General features: G+C 35.6%; 1 protein-coding gene across 11 annotated transcripts in view; it reads right to left on the bottom strand.

The window, feature by feature from the left end:
* Mpdz (multiple PDZ domain crumbs cell polarity complex component) overlaps nucleotides 1-21,945 on the bottom strand; it is a 149,613-nt gene that overhangs the window by 31,064 nt on the left and 96,604 nt on the right. For 5 of the 11 annotated variants that reach the window (XM_048350012.1, XM_048349667.1, XM_048349838.1 and 2 more), the window contains 5 exons: nucleotides 20,295-20,399; nucleotides 14,575-14,670; nucleotides 8,301-8,478; nucleotides 5,168-5,278; nucleotides 1,358-1,456 (listed from right to left, as the gene is read on the bottom strand). In XM_048350012.1, coding sequence (XP_048205969.1) covers nucleotides 1,358-1,456; nucleotides 5,168-5,278; nucleotides 8,301-8,478; nucleotides 14,575-14,670; nucleotides 20,295-20,399 — 589 coding nt within the window. The remainder of the gene's footprint in view (nucleotides 1-1,357; nucleotides 1,457-5,167; nucleotides 5,279-8,300; nucleotides 8,479-14,574; nucleotides 14,671-20,294; nucleotides 20,400-21,945) is intronic. The other 6 variants (XM_048349799.1, XM_048349910.1, XM_048349964.1 and 3 more) reach the window with 5 other exon arrangements.

Below are 21,945 nucleotides of genomic sequence, written 5' to 3' on the forward strand. Positions count from 1 at the left end.
GAATTTTTCTGGCTTAAAAAAATATGTTATGCTGGCTGGGAATATGGCCTAGTGGTAGAGTGCTTGCCTCACATACATGAAGCCCTGGGTTTGAGTCGTCAGTACCACATATATAGCGCCAGTAGTGGCACTGTGGCTCAAGTCGTAGAGTGCTAGTCTTGAGCAAAAAGAAACCAGGGACAGTACTAAGGCTCTGAGTTCAAGCCCAAGGACTGGCAAAAAATTAAAAAAAGAAAAAAACCTTTTACATAAAATCTGTGCAAGTTCAGACACGTGTTTACATCATGAATAAACTAAATTTGTACTCTAACATAACTGATTAATCAAAACTAGCTTAGGCCTTGTGTTTCACTGTTCCTGATATCTTCATTTTACTAAGATCATAGAGCTAGCTTGTTACTGACACACTTAGAAACTGATTAATTAAAATATGGGTCTTTAGCAATGCTCATTTAGCTTTTCTTGGCAAAAATGCAAAGTGCACTTACAATCACTTCATGCCATGTATGTATACACAAAGGATAACATACATGTACTGTACAATACACACATGAAAATTTCATTTAGACAAACCTTAAATGGTGTGGGAGCAAAAGGGTTAGTTGGGGAACAATGGAAGATAAATGTACTGGAATTCTGGAATGCCTACAGTAACAGAAAATATGTTCCTTCAAGATATGGCATCATTATTACCTATATTACAATCACATGAAAATCTGGTGAGTATTCATAACATGTTTCTTAAAAAAAATTTTGGTAATTTTCCTTCTTTCCATGATCACATTATAGTATGTAAGTTCTTAGTTTGTTTCAATTCTAGTTTTGTAATTGGATAGAATGAGACTATCCAGGATGGATTTATGAGTACTGAAACAGCTGATTAATTCAGGAGTTTACTTGAACAAAGTGTATGAATATTTAAAAGATTCCTGCTTGTACGTATACATTTGCAATGTGATTAACTCATGAGGGAACATTTGTGACCATCTTGTAGAAGTCTGAAAATAGTTTAAACCAATACAAAGTTTTAAGGAAATTAGAATGAAAGTAGTTTAGCTGTTTGGCAACTAAACAAAAGTGTAAGTAACACAAACTGTAAATGCAGGGAAGGCACCAGACTTGTGATTGTCTCTGCTTCAGATGGATAAGTTCATTTCAGCTATAAAAATATCCTCTGTTAGGAATATACGATTATGAAAGGATTAGCATGCCTTTCCAAACACAAGTTGTTTTTGTTTTGTTTTGTTTTTCTGGGTAAATTCGACAAATAGAAAACAAAGGCTGGGACAAAGGCACAGCAGTAACAAAGAACTAAACATCTGAACAGGCAATGGCAAGACAATGGACATCATCCAACCTTGTCAGCGGTGAACTGGAGAGAGTCAGCAAATGGGTTAGTGCTGCTGAAGTTGTACTTAGGGTAAAGGTTGTGCGGCAAGGTAGGCAAAGGGGATTTCTAAAAGGAAACAGAAGAGGTGCTCATCGCAGGAGAAATGAATTTCAAACAACTCAACTTGCAGAATAAATTTACTTATTCAAACTTCAGAGGCTATATCTAAAAATTCATAGCATTTTCTTAAATACTGATATACTTTGTATCTAATGGCTTGAGTCTAATAAGTCTCCAAACTACAAAGGAGGCCAGATTGTCAAAGTAACCCAAATTTCCTTATTTTCCTTAAATGGTTTCACTGTCACAGACAGATATGCATACATTTTGGCCACTTTATCTAGGATATTATGCTTCGTGGTATCAGAAAACATGTTTTAAAATAAAAAAGCATAAGTCTTTTGTCATTTACACTTAAAAGCTAATGATATTTCTTTTTTAATAGCTATATCTCTTCCAACATGCAAATTAAACATTTGTCTGCCAGTTACAAGTAACCTTTAGTGTTCCTTGATCTTGTTTACCAGTAAGGAAAATTTCCATGCTCTGGTAGATATTAAGATTGATTTGGAACATTAATATTTTTTAATTTAAAGACACAAATAAATAAATGAACCAACATACAATAGTATTGTGTATTTCCTCCCTTTTTTATGGAGTTAGTACCATAGAGATAATTTTTTTTTTTTTTTTTGCCAGTCCTGGGCCTTGGACTCAGGGCCTGAGCACTGTCCCTGGCTTCTTTTTGCTCAAGGCTAGCACTTTGCCACTTGAGCCACAGTGCCACTTCTTGCCTTTTTGTATATATGTGGTGCTGAGGAATTGAACCCATGGCTTCATGTATTATACGAGGCAAGCACTCTTGCCACTAGGCCATATTCCCAGAGCAGAGATAAATATTTTTAAAACTTCTATAAAATTTCCCACATTATTAGAAAATTTATGGGCTTTAAGTAATATTTGAAATCCTGCCTTAGATAGTGTCTTCCAGCCTTTGTGGCTTGCCTTCAGTATGTCGTAAGCCAGGGCTGTTAAGAGTTAGAGATACACATTAAAGGTAGGAGGATGCCTGCCAGATAGAATTCAGCATTTTCATGGTTCAAAAGAAGTAAAAAGTAATTTCCTTTGCACAGTAAATTCTTTTTCTTTCTTTATATTCCTGCTAACTTTTTTCTTTTATTGACTATATCTTTCAGGGGGGAATGCAGACATTTAAAATTCATTTTGGCTCCAATTAAATGTTTGTGTTATTTCTCTGTACAAAAAAAAAAGCCCCACTGGCAGGCTTGGGATGTAGAGAGGTAGTCACGTGGATACCACCCTGTATGGGGAACCCTCTAGAAAGATTATCTATCTCAATGTGCCTACACCAAAGCTTATGCCACATTACCCTTTCAATCTGCTGTCCCTGTAATGTTTTTCCTACAGAGGCAAGACGGGGAAAAGATACGGGCACAATGACATTTCTGTTCATCTCAACTTTCTCCCTGCTTTTCAGTTTAAAATGTCAACCCCTCCTTTACAAAAGAGGCGATCACAGACTCCAAGGAACATCATCACTTATTAAGGTCGAACAAATGACTGGGCAAGCATGAGAAAACATGCTAGGCAAAATAATTCAATGTTCTAGAGAGAGGGGATTATGTGTAATCCTCATCCATAGTTATTTTCGGCTTTCAAGTGTCCTTTCTGTAGAAAAGCAGATAACAAAACTCTGATGGCAAGAAGCATATTGCAAAAGAACTCTTAGTTTCTTTATTCTGTGGTGGTCGCTGTGTTTTTGAAGATCTTACAGGATTAGAATGTGGCCCTGAGAGCAAAGTGAAAGGTACAGCCCAAGCACAGCAGATGAAATGTTAGGTCACTATATTATTAGGGAAAGATTAATAGAGAGGGTTTTTTTATTGCTAAAAACAATCAATGATGAAACTTCTGTTTAAATTTCAAAGCCTGATGAGAGAAGAAACATTAGCTAAGGGTGGTCCATGTGAGTGGGGCCACTCTTCAGATAAACAACATAGTCAGACTGAAGTGTCTGAAGCTGGCATTCTATCAGCATTATCAGAGCCTCGGACATTCTAATTCTAGCTCAAACTCTTAACAACTTAAAGTCAATTGCTTTGTTACTCACATTATATTTCCTGGAAGTGTTAACCTCCATCCACCAATAAAACAGTTACCACTGAGACTTGTGATTTTTATTTTTTAACTAGTGATTTTTTTTTACTTTCAATTATTAGAAATAGAATTATTTCCACAGGGAAGTAAGTGTATCACACATTAAGTGTAAAATGAATTCCAATTTCTCAAAGTAAAATGTGTACTGCTTGACTAAACATGTCATAAGAAAGATTTATCCAGAAATAATTGCTATCCAATTAGGTGTCATTATACCTCAGATAATAAAATATGAATATTTTCCAGGTGTCTGAAACAGCTCATTATGAAATGTGACTAGCACTGAATAAAATGTTTGTAGTTTGGTTTTTTAAAGCAATATTAAGAATCACTGTTCAGCAGTTTATAATTCTATTGTCCCAAAAGATATTAGTTAGAAAATAGGACAAAAAAAGGAATAAAACCTACTCTCTGAGAAAAATATCTTTAACTTAAACAGCCAATCACTAATATTATCATGCTGTGTCTATGTTTAACACAACAAATGGAAACAAATGTAAAAAGATTTGTAGTTACTTAAACAAACTGAACAGCATTTATAAAGATGTAGCATGATGTAGCCCTACCGTTTGGCAGATTTTCTATCTGAATGGATAATTATTATCTAACAATAAACATCTAAATGATTAAAAACTGCAGATGTGAGGATAACTGCTTACATTAGGAGCTACTAAATCCCTTCCTGAATCCATACCACAGTTACACACCTGTTTTAACAACAAAAGGAAGTTTCAGTAAGATGAATCTGGCCACTTTCTACTTTGCACCACACAAAATGGATGCTACTTTTTCTGATCTCATCAACAAAGCTGTTTTCTCTCTTTTTTCCATCTTTTGTGTGTGACTATCTTAAATTTTTAATCTTACAGGGTAAAACTCAATGCATTTTACATACAAAATCATGTTTCAAGTTTAGGTGATGCCTTCACATATGTTGACATTTTTCTTCCCAAATGCTGGAATTACAAGCATACAGCTTTTAAAATACTTTCTAAAACTATTTTATCTGTGATGACTGGAGGAAAAGTGGGTTAGTAGATTTCTGTCAACTAGAAGTTGTATGGTATTGAGCAGCAGTAATCATACTGGGAAATTTTAAAACCACTTGTAAATAAACAAAATCCACTCTATGGAAATCTAATGTTCAGTGAGATATAAAATGCTTCAAATATCAGACTACGAGACTGCATAAGCTCAAAGAAAATATCATTTTTCTTCCTTCTACTAAGGGACTCCACTAGAGGATCATGAATTATTCACCTGAATATCTACCCCATATTCCTTTCATCAATATTTCCTTTCATCCTTTCTATAACTTGTAAATATAATGAATACTAGTAATTAACTACCTAAACACCTAAGGCCACCCATAAACCCCACTTCTATGTGTTTTCAACAGATTCAAGTCTTTATTAAAAGGATGGCAGGAGTTTATAGAATACCTGAATGTTGGAAAAAAAAAAAAAAAGCAAAAGAAACTTATCATTAAGTGTTCTAAGAGTCACCATCTGTTCATTCAGACAACTTGGCCCTTTCTTCATTAGACTCCAAGTTGAGTACTGTTTAGACATGCCTACCTTGCCCTTTGTGTTTGCTTACCCTTGGTCTGTTTATAATGCTCTGTACCATAAAGACTACGGGGTTGCCTGCTTTCCGAATGGCTTCCACAGCTTGCTCATGGCTTGCATCTCTGAGGTCCATTCCATCCACCTGCAATGGAAGGCCTTATCTTAACATTTCAAGAAGCTTTAGAACAAAGAACAATTTGTGGATTAGGAGTTTGAGGATCCTGGAAAGTCTGCCTCAATAATAAAAATAATTAAGATGATTATAAGGGTGAGAACTTTTCATCTGTCTATCTGACAGGTAGTCTGTTACTTTGGACACTGATTTCTGTCCCTAGTAATCAACTGCAACAATTGACCAGAACAAGGCCTCTGTTTCTGCATTTTTTCACTGTTCAGTTGTTCTTTTTAATTAATAAATCAGTATCATTAAAGGAAATATCGAAAGGAACTCCTCCCTGGCAGCACTGTTGTTAGAAAGGCTCTGTGTTTTCCTATACTTCATTATATCATGATTTGGAAAATAGCTGGGTTATTTGTTTGTTGTCTAGTTCTCTCTGTACAAGGAATCCTGAATGTAAAAACAAAAAACAAGTGATATCCAAGAAAATCAGATTATGATTAGGTTAGTTTTGCAAAAGAATTTTGAAATAGATATAACAGTAGCTAAAAGCCAAGAAATAGTGCTCATTTGTTAGTAATTCTTAAATAAATATATTGAAAATGAAAGTTATTTTGTAACTTTTTATTGACCAGGGCTTGCTTGGATGATGATCAGCTCAGTTTAGACACTACATACATGTTCTTACACATACACACACACACACACACACTCATACGTACATGCACCCAAGCGTGCACACACAAACACACACACACAGACACAAATATAGTTTAAAAGGTCAAAAGCAAATCCTGCGAGGAAACTGGAAGTTCTTATTCCTTTGTCATTTTTAATTACCAAGAAAGCTCAGAGTGGACACAATACTGAGGAACAAAATCAGTACATTTTGGCATAGAACATCATCATCTTGAAAAGAATTATATAGATTTAGCCAATAATAGGATAACATAAGGACACTTTTGTCAGTATATAGTAAGAATGGCTTCTAGCTCTTTAATAAAACAAAAGTCAGTATTCATGTCTACTACATTACTGGAAAAGTTTACAAAGGCATCTTTTGCTCAAGTTTAATGAAAATATATCTAAAGTAGAATAATTTTCAGGCCTCTGTTTACTTAATTTACACACATTATCAGAAAGTCTCAGAACAGGCTGTTTTAGACACGATGACAGACATATATGGTTTACTTACTTACTGGGAAAGCCCCTGAACAAAAGGCACTCTATGAATCATTGCTAAATGGCAGACAGCTATATTAAAACACACACACACACACTCATTCTGCCAGGTGCCAGTGGCATACAACTATAATCCCAGCTACTCGGGAGGCTGAGATCTGAGGACTGTAGTTTGAAGTCAGCCCAGGCAGGAAAGCCTGAGACCTTTATCACTCTAATTAGCTACCCCAAGAGTCAGAACTGGAGCTATGGCTCAAGAGGTAGAGTGCTAGCTGTGAGCAAAAAAGCTCAGGGACAGTGCTCAAGCCCTGAGTTCAAGCCACAGGACTGGCACCAAAAAAACAATAAAAGTTCTTTTTTTTTTCTTTTCAATTAGAAAAGGATGGTTTAATTCCAAATATATCTAAATAATATTGTAATCAAACTAGGATCAATCCTTTCTAGGAATCTCTATAAGTAATTTTTAGTATTCTATTGACAATTAAAGTATTTAATAATAATGAAGCATGAGTAAAAATAAGCTTCCTAGTAATAATGTAAAATTGAAAGTTTTAGGGTCCCAACTAAAAAAGTGCTTTTTTAAAAATGGACAATACAGTCATTTAAAGACTGAAAGGAAACAGGGCAAAAAGGCCTGTCCTGTCATTCTTTTTATAAATAGACAAGGAAAAAGAAAAGTGACAGGGCCCTTGCTTTTTCTTAAGTCTTAATTTCTTCCTTCTTTGGCTCTCAGAGATAAACAACAATAAAAATCCTTAAAATAATTCCCTTCTTCTCTTCATTCTTCTTTTCCATATTGTAAGGAATGGAACAGAAGGCCTGTACATGCGAGATCAGCATTCTACCACTGACCTATACTCCTAGGACAAAAACATTCATTTTTAAGTGCAAATCATAGTTGATGCCAAACAAAGCATTTTAATGTACAAGTTTTATAGTACAATGGCCACTATAATTTTTTTAAGGTCTTTATTTGACAGCTGCCCTTTCCGGTTTATCTTGTAAGTTAGAAAACCAGTCAGGTCTCTCTATTCCTTACTTTTAAATGAAAATCTGCTTAACCAGAATATCTCAGAGCTATAAAGTAAGATAAATTCATTGACGGTCAAAACTTTCTGGCCCAGGGTCTTGTCTACTGTGGGACACCCAGAGCCTGTCACAGCCCTGGATGCAACAACTGTTTCAAGAACACTCATGACAAGAATCTACTTAGAACACTAAATTTTGATTTAATTAGGGATTAGGTGCAATCTGACTACATACATGCGATTGTACTCATCATAATGTACACACATACATACACAAAGCTTATCATGATGAATCAGAAGAATACTGAGAAGGGGCCACTAGTTTAGATTGAGAGGGAAACATTTAAATAAAATTAATCAATAGCTTTGAAGATTCTACAAAAAACAAAACAAAACAAAACAAAAAACGGACTTGGAACAACATTCCCTGCCAAAAGTTTATCTATAATGAAATGAGAATAATAAGTAATTTCTCAAAATAAAACTTGATTAGAGAAGATCATTATGATATGAATACTTTGTACATGTACATATAATATTAAGCAATTCAATTATTCCCCTCAGAATTATGCTTCTCTTTTTCAAAGAGATCTTGGGGCCAATATTTTTTACATGACTGGCTGTGTCTCTAAACATCACTCTCCACATCAAGGTATATAATCCGTCATTGTATACCTAAGAGAAAATTATGGATGACAAAAAACAAATAAAAAAGAAATGCTTTAATCACAAACATTTTGCCATTGGCTTGGGTAACCACTATGAAAGTGGCAGTTTGCTTCATAAAGAAGATGACAGGTGAAGAATTTCGACACAGAAAGCTCAGTGGTGGTTACCTCTACTATTCTGTCTCCAGGTTTCAAGGTTCCATTTTTGCCAGCTGGACTATCTTCAAGAACATGTTTGATGAAAATGCCTCTCATCACTTCCCCATTGCTTAAGCGACTCCCCATCCCTCGTCCACCAACAATGCTGATGCCCAAGGATTTGCTTGGTTCTCTCCAAAGTTCAACCCTATAAACAATAAAATTTTAAACTTTCAGGAGAAAACACAAAAGAAAAGCAATGAAAGAAGAAATAGACACTCTGGGCTTTATCAAATGAAAAACTTTCATATATCTCAGGACTTGCTCATTACAGTAAAACCAAAACCCATAGGAGGAATATATTTGCTAATCAGATATCTGATAATGGATTAAAACAATTTAAAATAGTGATAATAAATAAATAACAATTTTAAATACAGTGACAATTGAGTAGTAAAAGAAGATAGTTTAAAATACTTTACCACATACATTTTGTAGGATCTGATGAATATGAATATATTTGTGAAGCTGATTTTTTATAATATTGGACTCACATTCCAAATGAAGGCACAAATCAATGCAAAAGTACCATTTTTTTTTTTTTAGTAATTCTAATACTACAGACATCAAGTAATCAGGAAATTCAGCTACCACTGAACAGATGGTAGCTTCTAAGCTTAGCAGCCAAATCCTGGGAAAGAACACTCCTGCACACACTATGTCAGAAGCTTGTCTCTGGAGTCATCTTTCTTGCCAAGGCAGACCTGGTCATTAACAGTCAGGGCATGAAGAGAGTGGCTGACAAAATCCTACACAATCTGATCCCTCCAGTACCTCCCCTCAACATCCTAAACTATGCTTTGTCTGTCCACTCTAGGTACCACATCATCTTCTTACTGCTCCTTACAGCTCTGATATGCTCCACAGTGGAGCTTTAGCCAATTTCTATCTACTTCCTTGCCTTGAATGCACTCCTCCTACCACAAAATAAACAGATGAGGTGGCATACAAAAGCTAAGAGTTAAGGATGGATTTAATGCATAAATCTTGTACTTTAGGGAAGGAATATAAGGGTAATGTGATTTGCAGTGAAGTGTTTGGCCAAGATGAGAAAGTAGCTTAGGATGTTGGGGGGGGGAAAATCAAGCAAACAAAACACTATCTTGTGACAGGAGACATCTTGGTGCACCCAGAGGATAGAAAAGGCTAATATAAGGGTTCCTGCAAAACAAGGAAGTTCCAGAAAAAAAAGGCAGGGATTAAATATCTCCATAAACGAGGGGGAGGATGGGGAAGTATATGAATCACACATGTATCCTTTGGTCACTACTTTTTTTTTTCTGAACTGAAAATCGATAATCCTAGAAACCTTACCTATGTGATTTGAAAGAACCTTACCACTATCCTTGATCTTACAAATCTTTGTGAATAAACTAGCCACAATTCAATTTACCAGATCTCTCACTCTAAGAATACTGTGAAAGAAAACAACTACATCCACTACAAGCAGTTCCTACAGTAAACTGATGAAGCACAGAAATCACTTTAGCATTGTATGCACATATTTTCAAATTCAAATGCACAGGCAGGACTCTCTAAGTATTCTCTCCAAAAAAGAGGAAAAATACCTAGAAAGAAAATGTTCCTGGGCAACTTATAGTTAGTTTAAACTAGAAATGGATCATATGGCTTCTGAAATAATGCAAAAATAACATATAGCAATAGCAGTAAAAATTTGCTAAGGGCTTTTCATAATTTAGTCTTATTCTTCAAGTTACATATATGTGCATTTCATTCTCACTACTACCCTACATACTGGATAGTATTTACTAGTTCCATTTCATTTTATATATTTATCTATTTATTGCCAGTCCTGGGGCTTGAAGTCAGGGCCTGGGTGCTATCCTTGAGCCTCTTTGGGCTCAAGGCTGGCACTCTAACACTTGAGCTAAAAGCTACTTCTGGCTTTTTTTGAGTATTTAATTGGAGAAAAGAGTCTCACAAACTTTCTGGCCTGGGTTGGTTGTGAATCATGATACTCAAGTCTCAGCCTCCTGAATAACTAACATTAAAGGCATGAACCAACAGCGTTTGGACTACTAGTTCCATTTTAAAAAGAATACAAGAATCAAAGAGGAAGTAATTTGGGGATAATAGATACAACTACATAATCTTGGGGGATTTGGTAGGGTTTAAATATACTGCATCAAAACCATGAACTTTTAGAACACAGAGAAGACAAAGACAGAGCTGCCAAAATGACACAGTTCTCATGAGCCTGATTCATTATTCAGTGGACAACAGCCTGGGAATGAAAAAGAAGACCTATGAATGAAACATGTTGTAGAACATGCTCACTTCAGTTTGCTCTGGCTCTACTCTGCCTGTGCTATCAGCAGAGTTTTCATTCCAAACTTTGTTCTTCTGCTACTTAAGAAGGTAACATTAGGCAACATACTTTCTGTCTTAATTTTCTCAGCTGTGAAATGAAGCCAGCATTTTGAGTCATTGTATATTAAATTAGTTAATAAATACAAATGTTCAAAGTTTTGGCATATAGCAAGTAATCAACAATTCTCTGATAATGACATTGATAGTGATTATGATTTCTGCAGTAAAGGGAGAAAACACCAAGTTTAATTCACAAGACCAATAAACAAATATGTATCCCAACCCATCAATCTTGTCACACTTACTTAGACAAGGTGTCATTTTCTATCCATTGAAAAAATACTCTTTAAAAAAGAACAACTATGTAATTTGTTAAGGATGCAGGAGAAAAGGAACTCATGTACTGGGAATAGAAATATGAATTAGTATTGTCACCTTCAAAAGAAATTTGAAAACTTTTTTTTTGTATCTTAACTGGAGCTTAAACTCAGGGTCAGAGTGCCGTCCCTGAGCTTTTGTACTCAAAATTAGTGCTCTACAGTTCCTCTTCCAGCCTTTTTGGGGGCTAACTGGAGATAAGAATTTAACAGACTTTCCTGCCCAGGCTGCCTTCAAACCACAATTCTCAGATCTCAGCTTCCTGAAACCCTCAGCTCCAATCACAGGCATGAGCCACTAGTGTCCAGCTTACATGTTCTAATGAAAACAACAAAACAATAGAAAAACAGTTTATAATCTTTGAGCAAGCAATTTCACTTCTGGATACAGAATTAATATAAAATTTGACACACAAGTATAAAGAAACAGACATTATTACTACACAGAATTCTAATAGCAATCACAACCATTAACTATTCTAGCTACTCAGAAGGCTGAAATCTAAGAATGGCAGCTCCCAGGTAGAAAGTCGGTGAGACTCTTGTCTCCAATAAAATACTCAGAAAAAAGCCAAAGTTGGTGCTGTGGCTCAAATGGTAGAGTGTTACCCTTGAGCAAAAGAAGATCAGGGACAAAATTCGGACAGAAATTTAAAGTGCCAAGACTGTCCAAAACAAAAACAAAAACACCAACAAAACAAAACAAGCAACATAAAACCCAAACAACAACAAAAAAACCCAGCAAAACTCAAACATTAACTATTCATATATCAGCCAGACAATGGATAAGGTGGAATTTAGCACAACTAAGCTGAATGAATTAGACTGGTAAGTTCAAATATGATATATCTTGAGAGCAAAATAATACAAGGTAGAAAATGATATACATAATACCAAATCTACAAATGGAAATCAAATCACTTCCAAAATATATAATCCAGTTAGTTATATGTCTCTGTCTCTCCCTCTGTCTCTCTCTCTCTCTCTCTCTCTCTCTCTCTCTCTCTCACACACACACACACACACACACACACACACACACACTTAGAGGGCTTGAACTTGGCATCATACTTGATACTGGGCTGTGCTCTTTCACATAAGCCATATCTCCAGTCTGTTTTTTTTTTTTGTTGTTTGTTTGTTTTGCTGATTTTGGAGATAAAGTCTAGTGGACTTTTTCTTCCTGGGCTGGAGTTGGATTGTGATCCTCCTGATCTCAACTTCTTGAATAGATAGAATTACAGTCATAAGCCAAAGGGTCCTGGCTTATTCTACAATCTTAAAATTAATTTTTTGTTAAAAGGTATTGTTTGTTACCACAAAAACATAAATTGTGTTGATTTCATGAGTTGATGTCCCATCACACCTCCAATGGTATGGAGTATATCCTTGTTTGAAGAAAAAAAAAAAGCTGATTATTCTGGTAAGTTTCCTTATTATATTCTATATACTTTCCCAGTTAACTTAGTGCTTACATCCACATAGAATATCTTGCCTAGAAGGATTTACAGAAATTTTAAACACTTTTCTCTCCATATATGGGAGTTTTCACCTTCACAGTTAATATGGTCAAAATTGAGGAAAAAATATAAAAATTTTCCAGTCCTTAAATTATGTTCTTTCTTGCAGGAAAGTTTGATCATTTCTGTGCTCAACAACTTTTTACTTAGCTACTAGTCATCAATAATATGTCCTTAGAGCGGAGTCCAGACTGTAATGCAAAGTCTGTTATTGAATCAGTTTACAAATGTTGCTGAAACCTAGCAAGAGATTAGGAAACTTTCCTTAGACAATATCAGAGCAAGGCTTCAAATACTTTTCATTCACTCTAGCCATTTTGTACATTGCTTCTTAAAACTATTTTTCCTCTCATTGTTATTAAAACTGGACAATTTATCAGCCCTCTCCTTGTGGCATTACTGTTTTCCAGCAAAATTCAAATTTATCTACAGTATTCACCTACTATGGAATAATATCATTGAATTTATTTCTGCTTCCATCTACAAATAAATAAGATACCATCTGATAAAGTATTTTTTTGCCATAGATCTTATATTTCTATATTCTTTGTTCAATGTAAGTAAGTAGTGCTGCAGAGACAGCACTGAATTTGTTCTTGAAGGAAGCTAACTGTCTACTGAAGAAATTCAAATTAAAAACCCATTTTTGCCAGGCACTGATGGCTCACACCTATAATACTAACTACTTAGGAGGCTGAGATCTGGGGATCATAGTCCAAAGCCAGGTAGTGCAGAAATTCTGTGAGACTCTACTTCCAATTAACTATCAAAAGCCAAAACTGGAGCTATGCCTCAAGATTTAAAGCATCAGCTTTAAGTAAAAATGCTAAGGGACAGTGCCTAGATTAAGCCCCAGGATGGGCACACACACACACACACACACACACACACACACACACACACACGCACACACACACACACACATTAATGGATGGAAATGCTCACTGTTTCCTTGAAAGTGACATATTTTGAAAATTTAGTAGATGGAGGCATTTCAGTTCATTTGTGAATAGAGAAAATCATCACATCATATTCCATCTCTGGAGCATTTTTATTCATTATATAACAAATATTAAAGTTTATGAAGTACAAGATCCTGTGATGATAGGCAATTTCAGATCTGTTTGGAGAGAATCTCCAATAATTACTTACATTTTTTAATTAACTCAAAATACCTTGTATTATTCTTTGTTTCGTGTGTTTCTCCATCTGGCATAGCAAAGTACGTCATATCTTTCCTGCTATCCAGGAAATCATCAAGTTCCTGCCTGGGTCCACATTAAGACTCAACATATTTCAAGCTGATTTTACTGAGCATAAGCTTATTCACATGCTTTGTGATGCACAGTTAGATAATAGAGAATAGAAAAGTAGAGTCATCGTTTCTGCTGTGTGTGAAATGCGGTGGTGCATAGGGCTTTGGCTTATCTCAAACTGTGAAAACAACATTTAGAATATATCTTTCAATATCTAATTTCTAAAAATACTAGAGAAAACTAACAGTTTTTAGAGAGTTCTAGGCATTGGTGGCCCACACCTGTAATTCCAGCTACTCGAGGCTGAGATCTGAGGATCATGGTTTGAAGCTACGGCAGGCAGTAAAGTCCATGAGCTCTTATTTCCAATTAACCATGAAAAAGCTGGAAGTGGAGCTTTGGCTCAATTATAAAAGTGCCAAATGTTAGCAAAATAGCTCAGGGACAATGCCTAGGCCCTGAATTCAAGCCCCAGGTACACACACACACACACACACACACACACACACACACACACACACACACACACACACACATCTTTACAGGCTATTATTTGACTACTATATTCCAGACTCTTAAATATTTGTTAGTTTTCACCCTGTTAAATATACATTATTTTCTCTATGTACAGATGAAGAAATGGAGGATTAGGAATGTTAAACAACTTGTCATGTCACAAGGAGCATGTTATAGCATTTGAAACAATACCTCTGTCTTAAACATATCTACTGTGTGAGTACAAGACAGAAATAGCCCTTACCGCCGGGGCTGATTCCAATTGCTATAGGCTGCGTTCTGAAGTTCACTCTCTTCTCCTTCTCCTTCTTCTCGTTCTGGCAGTTCTGGAATGTCTCTGGTTAAAGGGTTAAACAATGAGTATTCCATTCAATACTATTTCATAGGTACTTAATGACCGGTTAGGCTAAAAAGGCAGAAATGTTTTGTGTTTTTTTTTTCACAGTTACCAATGAAGATTTTTATTCAAGCTTAAAGTAGAAAGTAATTTTAGTCAAGAAAAATGAGGTACTGGATAAACAGCAACATAGTTATTTTAACTCAGGAATATCAAAACAGGAATTCTTTGATTCCCGTAAGTGATGTCTCTGTAAAATGGATCTTAAAGAAATCTTTTACATACCAATTTGATAAAATAAATTTGACTATGACCTGCAATTTTCTTTCACTCTGAGGTTTTGGGAGAATGCTGGCTATTTTAAGGCCAAATGTGTTTTCATTCTTCTCCCCTTCCCTGATATTCCCCTCTCCCTGCTGCCACTCCTCCCTTCCGTCCCACAATGGAAGAATTCCTGAATCCAAGCCTTTTTCTTCTTTGTGGGTCCTGAAGAGGAGTAGTCATGGTAATTTATATTACAGATTTGGCAAGGCCTAAAGAGGAACTTGGTACAAGCAGTTTTTTTCTTTTTTTCCTTCTTTACCAAGATCTTAATTTGGGGTTATTCCTACTTTTTTTCCCAAAATAACAGCTATGCCACCCTATTTTCCTCTGCCGAAAAACAGAAGGAATTTCAAGAAAGACCAATATGCTCAGTTGTTAAGGGGTTTATAAACACTATGGATCTCAGGCTTTTGGTTTATTGTAAATATGAAATTCTCAAAATTAACACTCCTTTCCCATGAAAGAAACCTTTCCTGAAACTAAATGAGGAGGAGAGAGACTATCTACAGCACTAGTTTGAATAAGGCTCAGTATGGTAACATTGGAAAAGCTCAGGAGGAATCTATTAATTCACGTATCCCTAATATGTCAAGAAATTAAGGGCAACTAGAAGAAATGACTATGAGGTTTTAGTTCTAGTTTACTTGTGACCTGCTGAATTCTTCTAAGTTTCAACTGTACTATAAATTTCCACAGGGGTTTTATTTGCTGATTTCTACTCTCTTACTGTATCCTAACAAAATGACTTCCCAAGTGAACAACCTGGAACAAATGTCAAAAACCTGGACTGATGACTGATCTACCTCATGTTGACATATTCAAAATTTTTTTTGAATCTTGAATTTCTTCAGCTTCAGGTATTAATGTTCTTTCGGGGATAAAACAAAGTGTGTGAGATGGTACCTTCAAAGTATTACTGATTTTCCTGTGCAGTGTTCTTCAAGCACTGCTCAGACCATGTCTCGTGTGGTACACAGAAGAGCATCAGTTTTGCTGTGTATCTAAGTCATAGAGGAAACTTTTTAAGCTGGTTTAGATCCCAAAGGCATACAAATGAAGTCACTTAATGCTATAAATACTCCTTAATTTATTTTTTAAACATTGTGCTGTTAATCCTTTTACAGCGCAACAAACTATGTGAAAAGTACAAAACCTTTTGTCAAATGTCATATTGAGAGTGCTTTTTGACATAGTTCACTTGTTTGTCACTTGGATTAGTATATTCTGCACAAGGGGCTAGGCTAGAATAGAGGAACCAAGCTACAAAGATCTCAAGCTAAGTAAGGCAGAAAAATAAAAGAAGAAAATTCTTTCCTCTCCCATGTATACTCTTCAAACTAATGCACTCTTTCTATCAAACCTTATAAATCATTAGTTTTCCAAACAAGCATTTAAACTTCATGACACAGAAGAGGAACAAGAATGGTGTCCTGCCAGACAAGAGGCAAGAGGAGATACTAAATGATTTCTTGGAAAAATGAAAGAAAGGAATATGAAAAAGCCAATAAAAACTGGAATTTTAAGGAAAAACTATTTAATAAACCTTTCCTGAATTCCTACCATGCACCAAAAGCTAGCAGGACAATGGTTGTTGTAAGCATGCACATTCTTGCTCTCTCCTCTGAAAGCATTTATCACCAAGTATGCCAGGAATTTTGCATCTTTACTTCCTAACAATGAATCATGTTGCTCTTTCCATTTTAGAAGAAAATGTTTATGGTCCAGCTTCATCCCCTCCAGAGGGCCCAGGCACAGAATGTTCCTTATATAAAACAATTCACAATAAACCTGTGTGCCCTGTCTATTGTCACTTTTCATACTAATTTAAATTTTACCAAATGCTAATTAAGTAAAATAAATGTCCAGTCTGCTTACTGGCTATAAATAAAACTATAATAATAATTGTCAAAATTATTTTTGTTTATTGAAAGGTACACTTATAAATAACTCTGTAAAGGCAATAGAGAATGGTTAAAATGATAAGCAAATCCATTATGATATTGATCAAAACAAACATGTCCACAAGTTCTTTTAAAGCATTGAAGATTATTAAATTATAAATACTTGATCTTAGAGGAACTACAAATTCTATAGGAAGTATATATTCAAATTATATCCATTCTCCACTGACAGGAATAGTGATCTCTCTCAAATTATTTTGAGGTAGGTCAAAGGTCATCTAATACCAATAATCACCTTGCTTAAATGTGGTTCACAGCATTTCTGGTGAGCAAATAAATTTCCAGGTTCTTCTTGAACAACATCTGGCCTTAATGAGATATTTTTTTAAAACTGTAACCACGAACTCTATGTTCTACAGATTCAACCCAATGTTTTTGTGTCCTAACTCATCTATGCAAGCTGAAAAAAATGTGGTTGTAGATGAGTCTGGGCTCTCAAAATAAAGTCTGATAGTAGGGCAAGACAGCGGCCTACAATTCTAAGGGAGAGTCTAAAAATTACAACAAGGAAATGAAGGAGAAATAGTCCAAGCGAAACCCTCATGCAGAGTTGTAAAGCAAAGAGGTGGAAGTAAAGCCTAAACCTCAACAAATAACAACTGAAGAGACAATGATGGAAAAATTGATTAGAAAGGCACAGAGAATGTGATCTTAAGAGGCAACTCTCTAAAATATATGCTGACAGCTACTGTTAGAAGGAGATGCTGAGATCAAAAGACTATAAACTCAAGGAGCTTTTCAAACACTCTTGGCTATTCTGAACATGGTCTTCTTGCACTGTTAGCTGTGAAAACACAAATAGTTTAAATGTTCTGATACACAAACCCCAATCTCTTCAAATTATTCTGTAATCTTTAATCATACCCATAACTAGTGCTACTCTAAATTGGCCAAGAAAGCTTTACCCATCTTAGTGTATGATTTCAGGAAATCAAAAGTCAAGTGATCCTAAGAGGAGAATAAACCAATTTTTCTTCTTGCACTCAGACAATCTAGAAAGAACTAGATTTTTCTCTATGTTTCTGTGTTGACAAACACTTTCTTGCTAAGTAAAACTACTAACTTCCCACATCTACACATAAAATCAGAGTAAAGTAACTGGGACGATGACACACTGTAGTGTAGCAGGGAAGTTGGGATTGAGGCTATTCTGCCACAAAATTTGAGCTCTTTTATGACACAAGTTTTCTGGCCTTGTGAAACTCTTTGGATCCAACAGTCAGAAATACAGTCTACCTGCTTATATTCTAAGTTTGGCTTTAACACATACTAGCTTTGGGACTTGGGAAAATACAGGCTAGCCTTATGTAAGAGATAGATGACTTTGTTTTAAGCATCAGATATCAATAGCAATCAAAACACTCTCCTTGTTGGACTGAAGGATGCTCAGTGAAAAAAGTAGCTTTCTTTCTAATTGCTTGAGTGTTCTAAGGCCTTGCAATTTAGGATTAAGATATTAACTGGTACATTCTTTAATTATGCTGTTTGAAATGATCTTTCAGAAGGATGTTGGAATGATTGCTTCTCCCATTTTGACATTTTGACAGGAAGTCCTGGTAAATTACAATCAATCCCTGCTATTAAGCCTGAGATGGAAATTTTAGAGTGCTGTGTGACTCAATTCTACACAGGGAGGAATACTCATTTTCCCATAAAATTTATGAGGCCCAAAGGACCATAACATTCCTCCCCTTTATTAAACACATAGCATGACTTTCTTTTCCCTGTATGCTGTGATCCTGTATAATATACAGGGGAAAGCATGATTTAGTCTCATGATTCATGTAGGGCGGATATGTGTGGTTCTAGGATATTCTGACATGCTCTAAGGAATATAGGCTGTTCTGACACCTCAGATTACATGCAAGGCTCAATCTTCTCAACAGTACACTTAAAGAGAAATCCGATATTCAGTAACCAGGTGCAACTGAAAAAACAGGCCCATAAGTGAAAGAATAAAAGGGTACATCCATGACAGAAAATCAATTTAATATTATTTCTCCTCTTGGTTTGAACTCAGTCAGCAACAGCTTCCATCCTCAGTTCCTGCCTTTCCTAAGAGAGGAAAAGCGTTTCCTTTTTTATTTAAAGGTTCTTAATATATTGTATGTCAACAGTCTTTAAAAGACTTAACAAAAGCTAGGCACCAGTGGCTCATACCTGTAATTCTATCTATTTGGGATGCTGGGATCTGAGGATCATAGTTTGAAGCCAGCCTGGGATAGGAAAGTCTGTGAGACTCCAATTAACCACAAAAAATCAGAAAGTAGAGCTGTAGCTCAACTGGAAGAGTGCCAGCCTTGAACCAATATGTTAAGCAACAGAGCCCAAGCCCCAAGGAGTTCAAGTTCTAGTAACAGCTCAAAAACAAAACAAAACAAAACAAAAAAAAACAGCTAAACACATTGTTCCCTAACATACTTTTACACCATTCCATACAAAGATGCTAAGATCAAAAGAATCGAAAGTATTTTTATTTTAAAAAAACAAAAACGTTTCTGGGTGGCTAGTAACTGATAGCTCATGCTTGTAACCCTAGCTACTGAAGAGGCTGAGATCAGAAGATCACAGTTTGAAGCCAGTCCACACAGGTAAGTCTGAGAAACTCTATCTCCAATAAACTACCAAAAAGACAAACTTTGTAGAGTGCTAGCCTTGAGCCAAAGAAACTCAGGGTCAGAGCCCAGGCCCTGAGTTCAAGCCCCAGAACCAGCACAAAAAAAAGTTTCTGGCTTTGTGTGATAATAAAAAAATACATAAATTCCCAATGATGCTAGATAGCTTTATAAAATAAGACATTATATAAAATCATAGAGACAATAAGCTCTAATGAATTAATAAAATAATATGTCTGGATTAAATTACTAAAGCTAATAATGTAAGAAGTATTATGGGCTGGGGATATGGCCTAGTGGCAAGAGTGCTTGCCTCGTATACATGAGGCCCTGGGTTCAATTCCCCAGCACCACATATACAGAAAATGGCCAGAAGTGGCACTGTGGCTCAAGTGGCAGAGTGCTAGCCTTGAGCGGGAAGAAGCCAGGGACAGTGCTCAGGCCCTGAGTCCAAGGCCCAGGACTGGCCAAAAAAAAAAAAAAAAAAAAAAAAGTATTATATTGGGTGGTAGGATTGGAGATTATTCTAATTTCTTGGCCTAAATGTTCATGTTATTTCCCAAATTTTCCATACTATATTATGATGTTTTAAAAAGATGTTTTAAAATCTTAGAAGGAAAAGAATTTAAACATGTACTTGTTTTTATGATGTTTGAACATAGGCTCAAAATTCTTGTTTAGTATTTGCTGTACTATTCATTTGTTGTAGATTACGTATTTCACTCACCTTCCAGTATATGAAGAAAAAATATCCAGGGCCATTATTCCTCCAGATTGCTGTCCCAAGCTTATTCTAAATTCTTCCAAATGTTCTGCAGGTATGTAAGTAATTCTGGAAGAAAACACAATCCATGGAAGCAAAGGGCAACAAGAGCTTGCCGGTTGGAAAATGTTTCCAAATACAGAAAAAAAAAAATACTGACCCTTTGTCCTGACCTCCTCACACATTTCAGGATACTCAGCAAAATATTTCACAAGCAAAAAATGTCACTGAAAATTCTAAATGTTGCTGATAAGATAATACATACACATATATGGATATATTCATATATATGTATATGTTATAGTCATTGCTAATAGTCAATTTTTGAAATCAGGAAGCTCTAAAACTCTTTAGATGTATTTCAGTGCTTAAGAATATCAGCTGAGCATGTATAAAGTGCTGGATTTGATATCCAATATTTTAAATAATAGTGTGATAAATAATAATAATAGTAATAATCAATGAGGACATTTTCTATCCAAATATATTTGAGTTTCCTAGCAGAAACAAGTTAGGTATACTCTATTAAACACTGAATTCCCAAACTTATTTATATTAGTCCATAATATACTTAATACAGACATTAAACAAGCATTATCAATAACTATATTAGTTATATTAAGTTATGAACAGTCAGTTCTGAAGTATGAAGCCATATCCTTAAGTTTAAGGAGAGTCTAGCTAATTTGTAGCCATTTCTTATATGTTCACATTTGATTGGAAGAAAAGCCTACTGTTTGCCCTTAAAAAATACACTAAGTACTGATCAGCTTTGAGGTGAATACAGCCATGTTTAGAAACTGATTATCTGAAAATTCAAGTTAACTGCTGCTGTGTAAGACTCCTTAGCTATAACTATTAACAACTAGTTTATTAGTACCTGAAGTCAGCGTATGCAACTTAAAAAAGGTATGTAAAACACATGGGCAATACAAAAATCATGAAGCCTATTAAACCACCTACCAATAATTTATCCTTGCACTAGAGGGCAAGGGCACAAGGATTATTGTTTGTCATATAAATTTTTTTAAAAATGATAATGGCATAATTTATAAAGTGAGGATGATTATAGATCATCTTGAATATGTTAGTTATTACATAAAAGGCGATCACTCTTTCATGGCCCCCATTGGGCGGGGGGGTATCATGGGAAGTAAAACTCTGTGGCTGTACCACAATGACCTCAAATACAAGCATGTTTACAACTTTAAGAGGTACACATAAGGTGAGCAGCAGCACTGTATAAATGTAAAACTATTCTTCTGATCACTCCCCTCGTTCCAACAGAACAAACCTTCCCTTGAGAATCTTTGTCACACTTACCTCAGGGATCAAAAAATAAAGCAGAATACTTAGAGCAGGAGATTTATGATAAAGGCAGGGTAAGAGAATTGCATTCTAACTTAGGCCTTACTGAAATTATTCATCTATAAAAAAAAATTTTTTTGGCCAGTCCTGGGCCTTGGACGTAGGGCCTGAGCACTGTCCCTGGCTTCTTTTTGCTCAAGGCTACTTGAGCCACACACAGCACCACTTCTGGCCATTTTCTATATATGTGGTACTGGGGAAACTGAACCCAGGGCTTCATGTATACAAGGCAAGCACTCTTGCCACT

The sequence above is a fragment of the Perognathus longimembris genome, chromosome 1 (assembly GCF_023159225.1).
Source record: "Perognathus longimembris pacificus isolate PPM17 chromosome 1, ASM2315922v1, whole genome shotgun sequence".
Taxonomy (NCBI): Eukaryota; Metazoa; Chordata; class Mammalia; order Rodentia; family Heteromyidae; genus Perognathus; species Perognathus longimembris.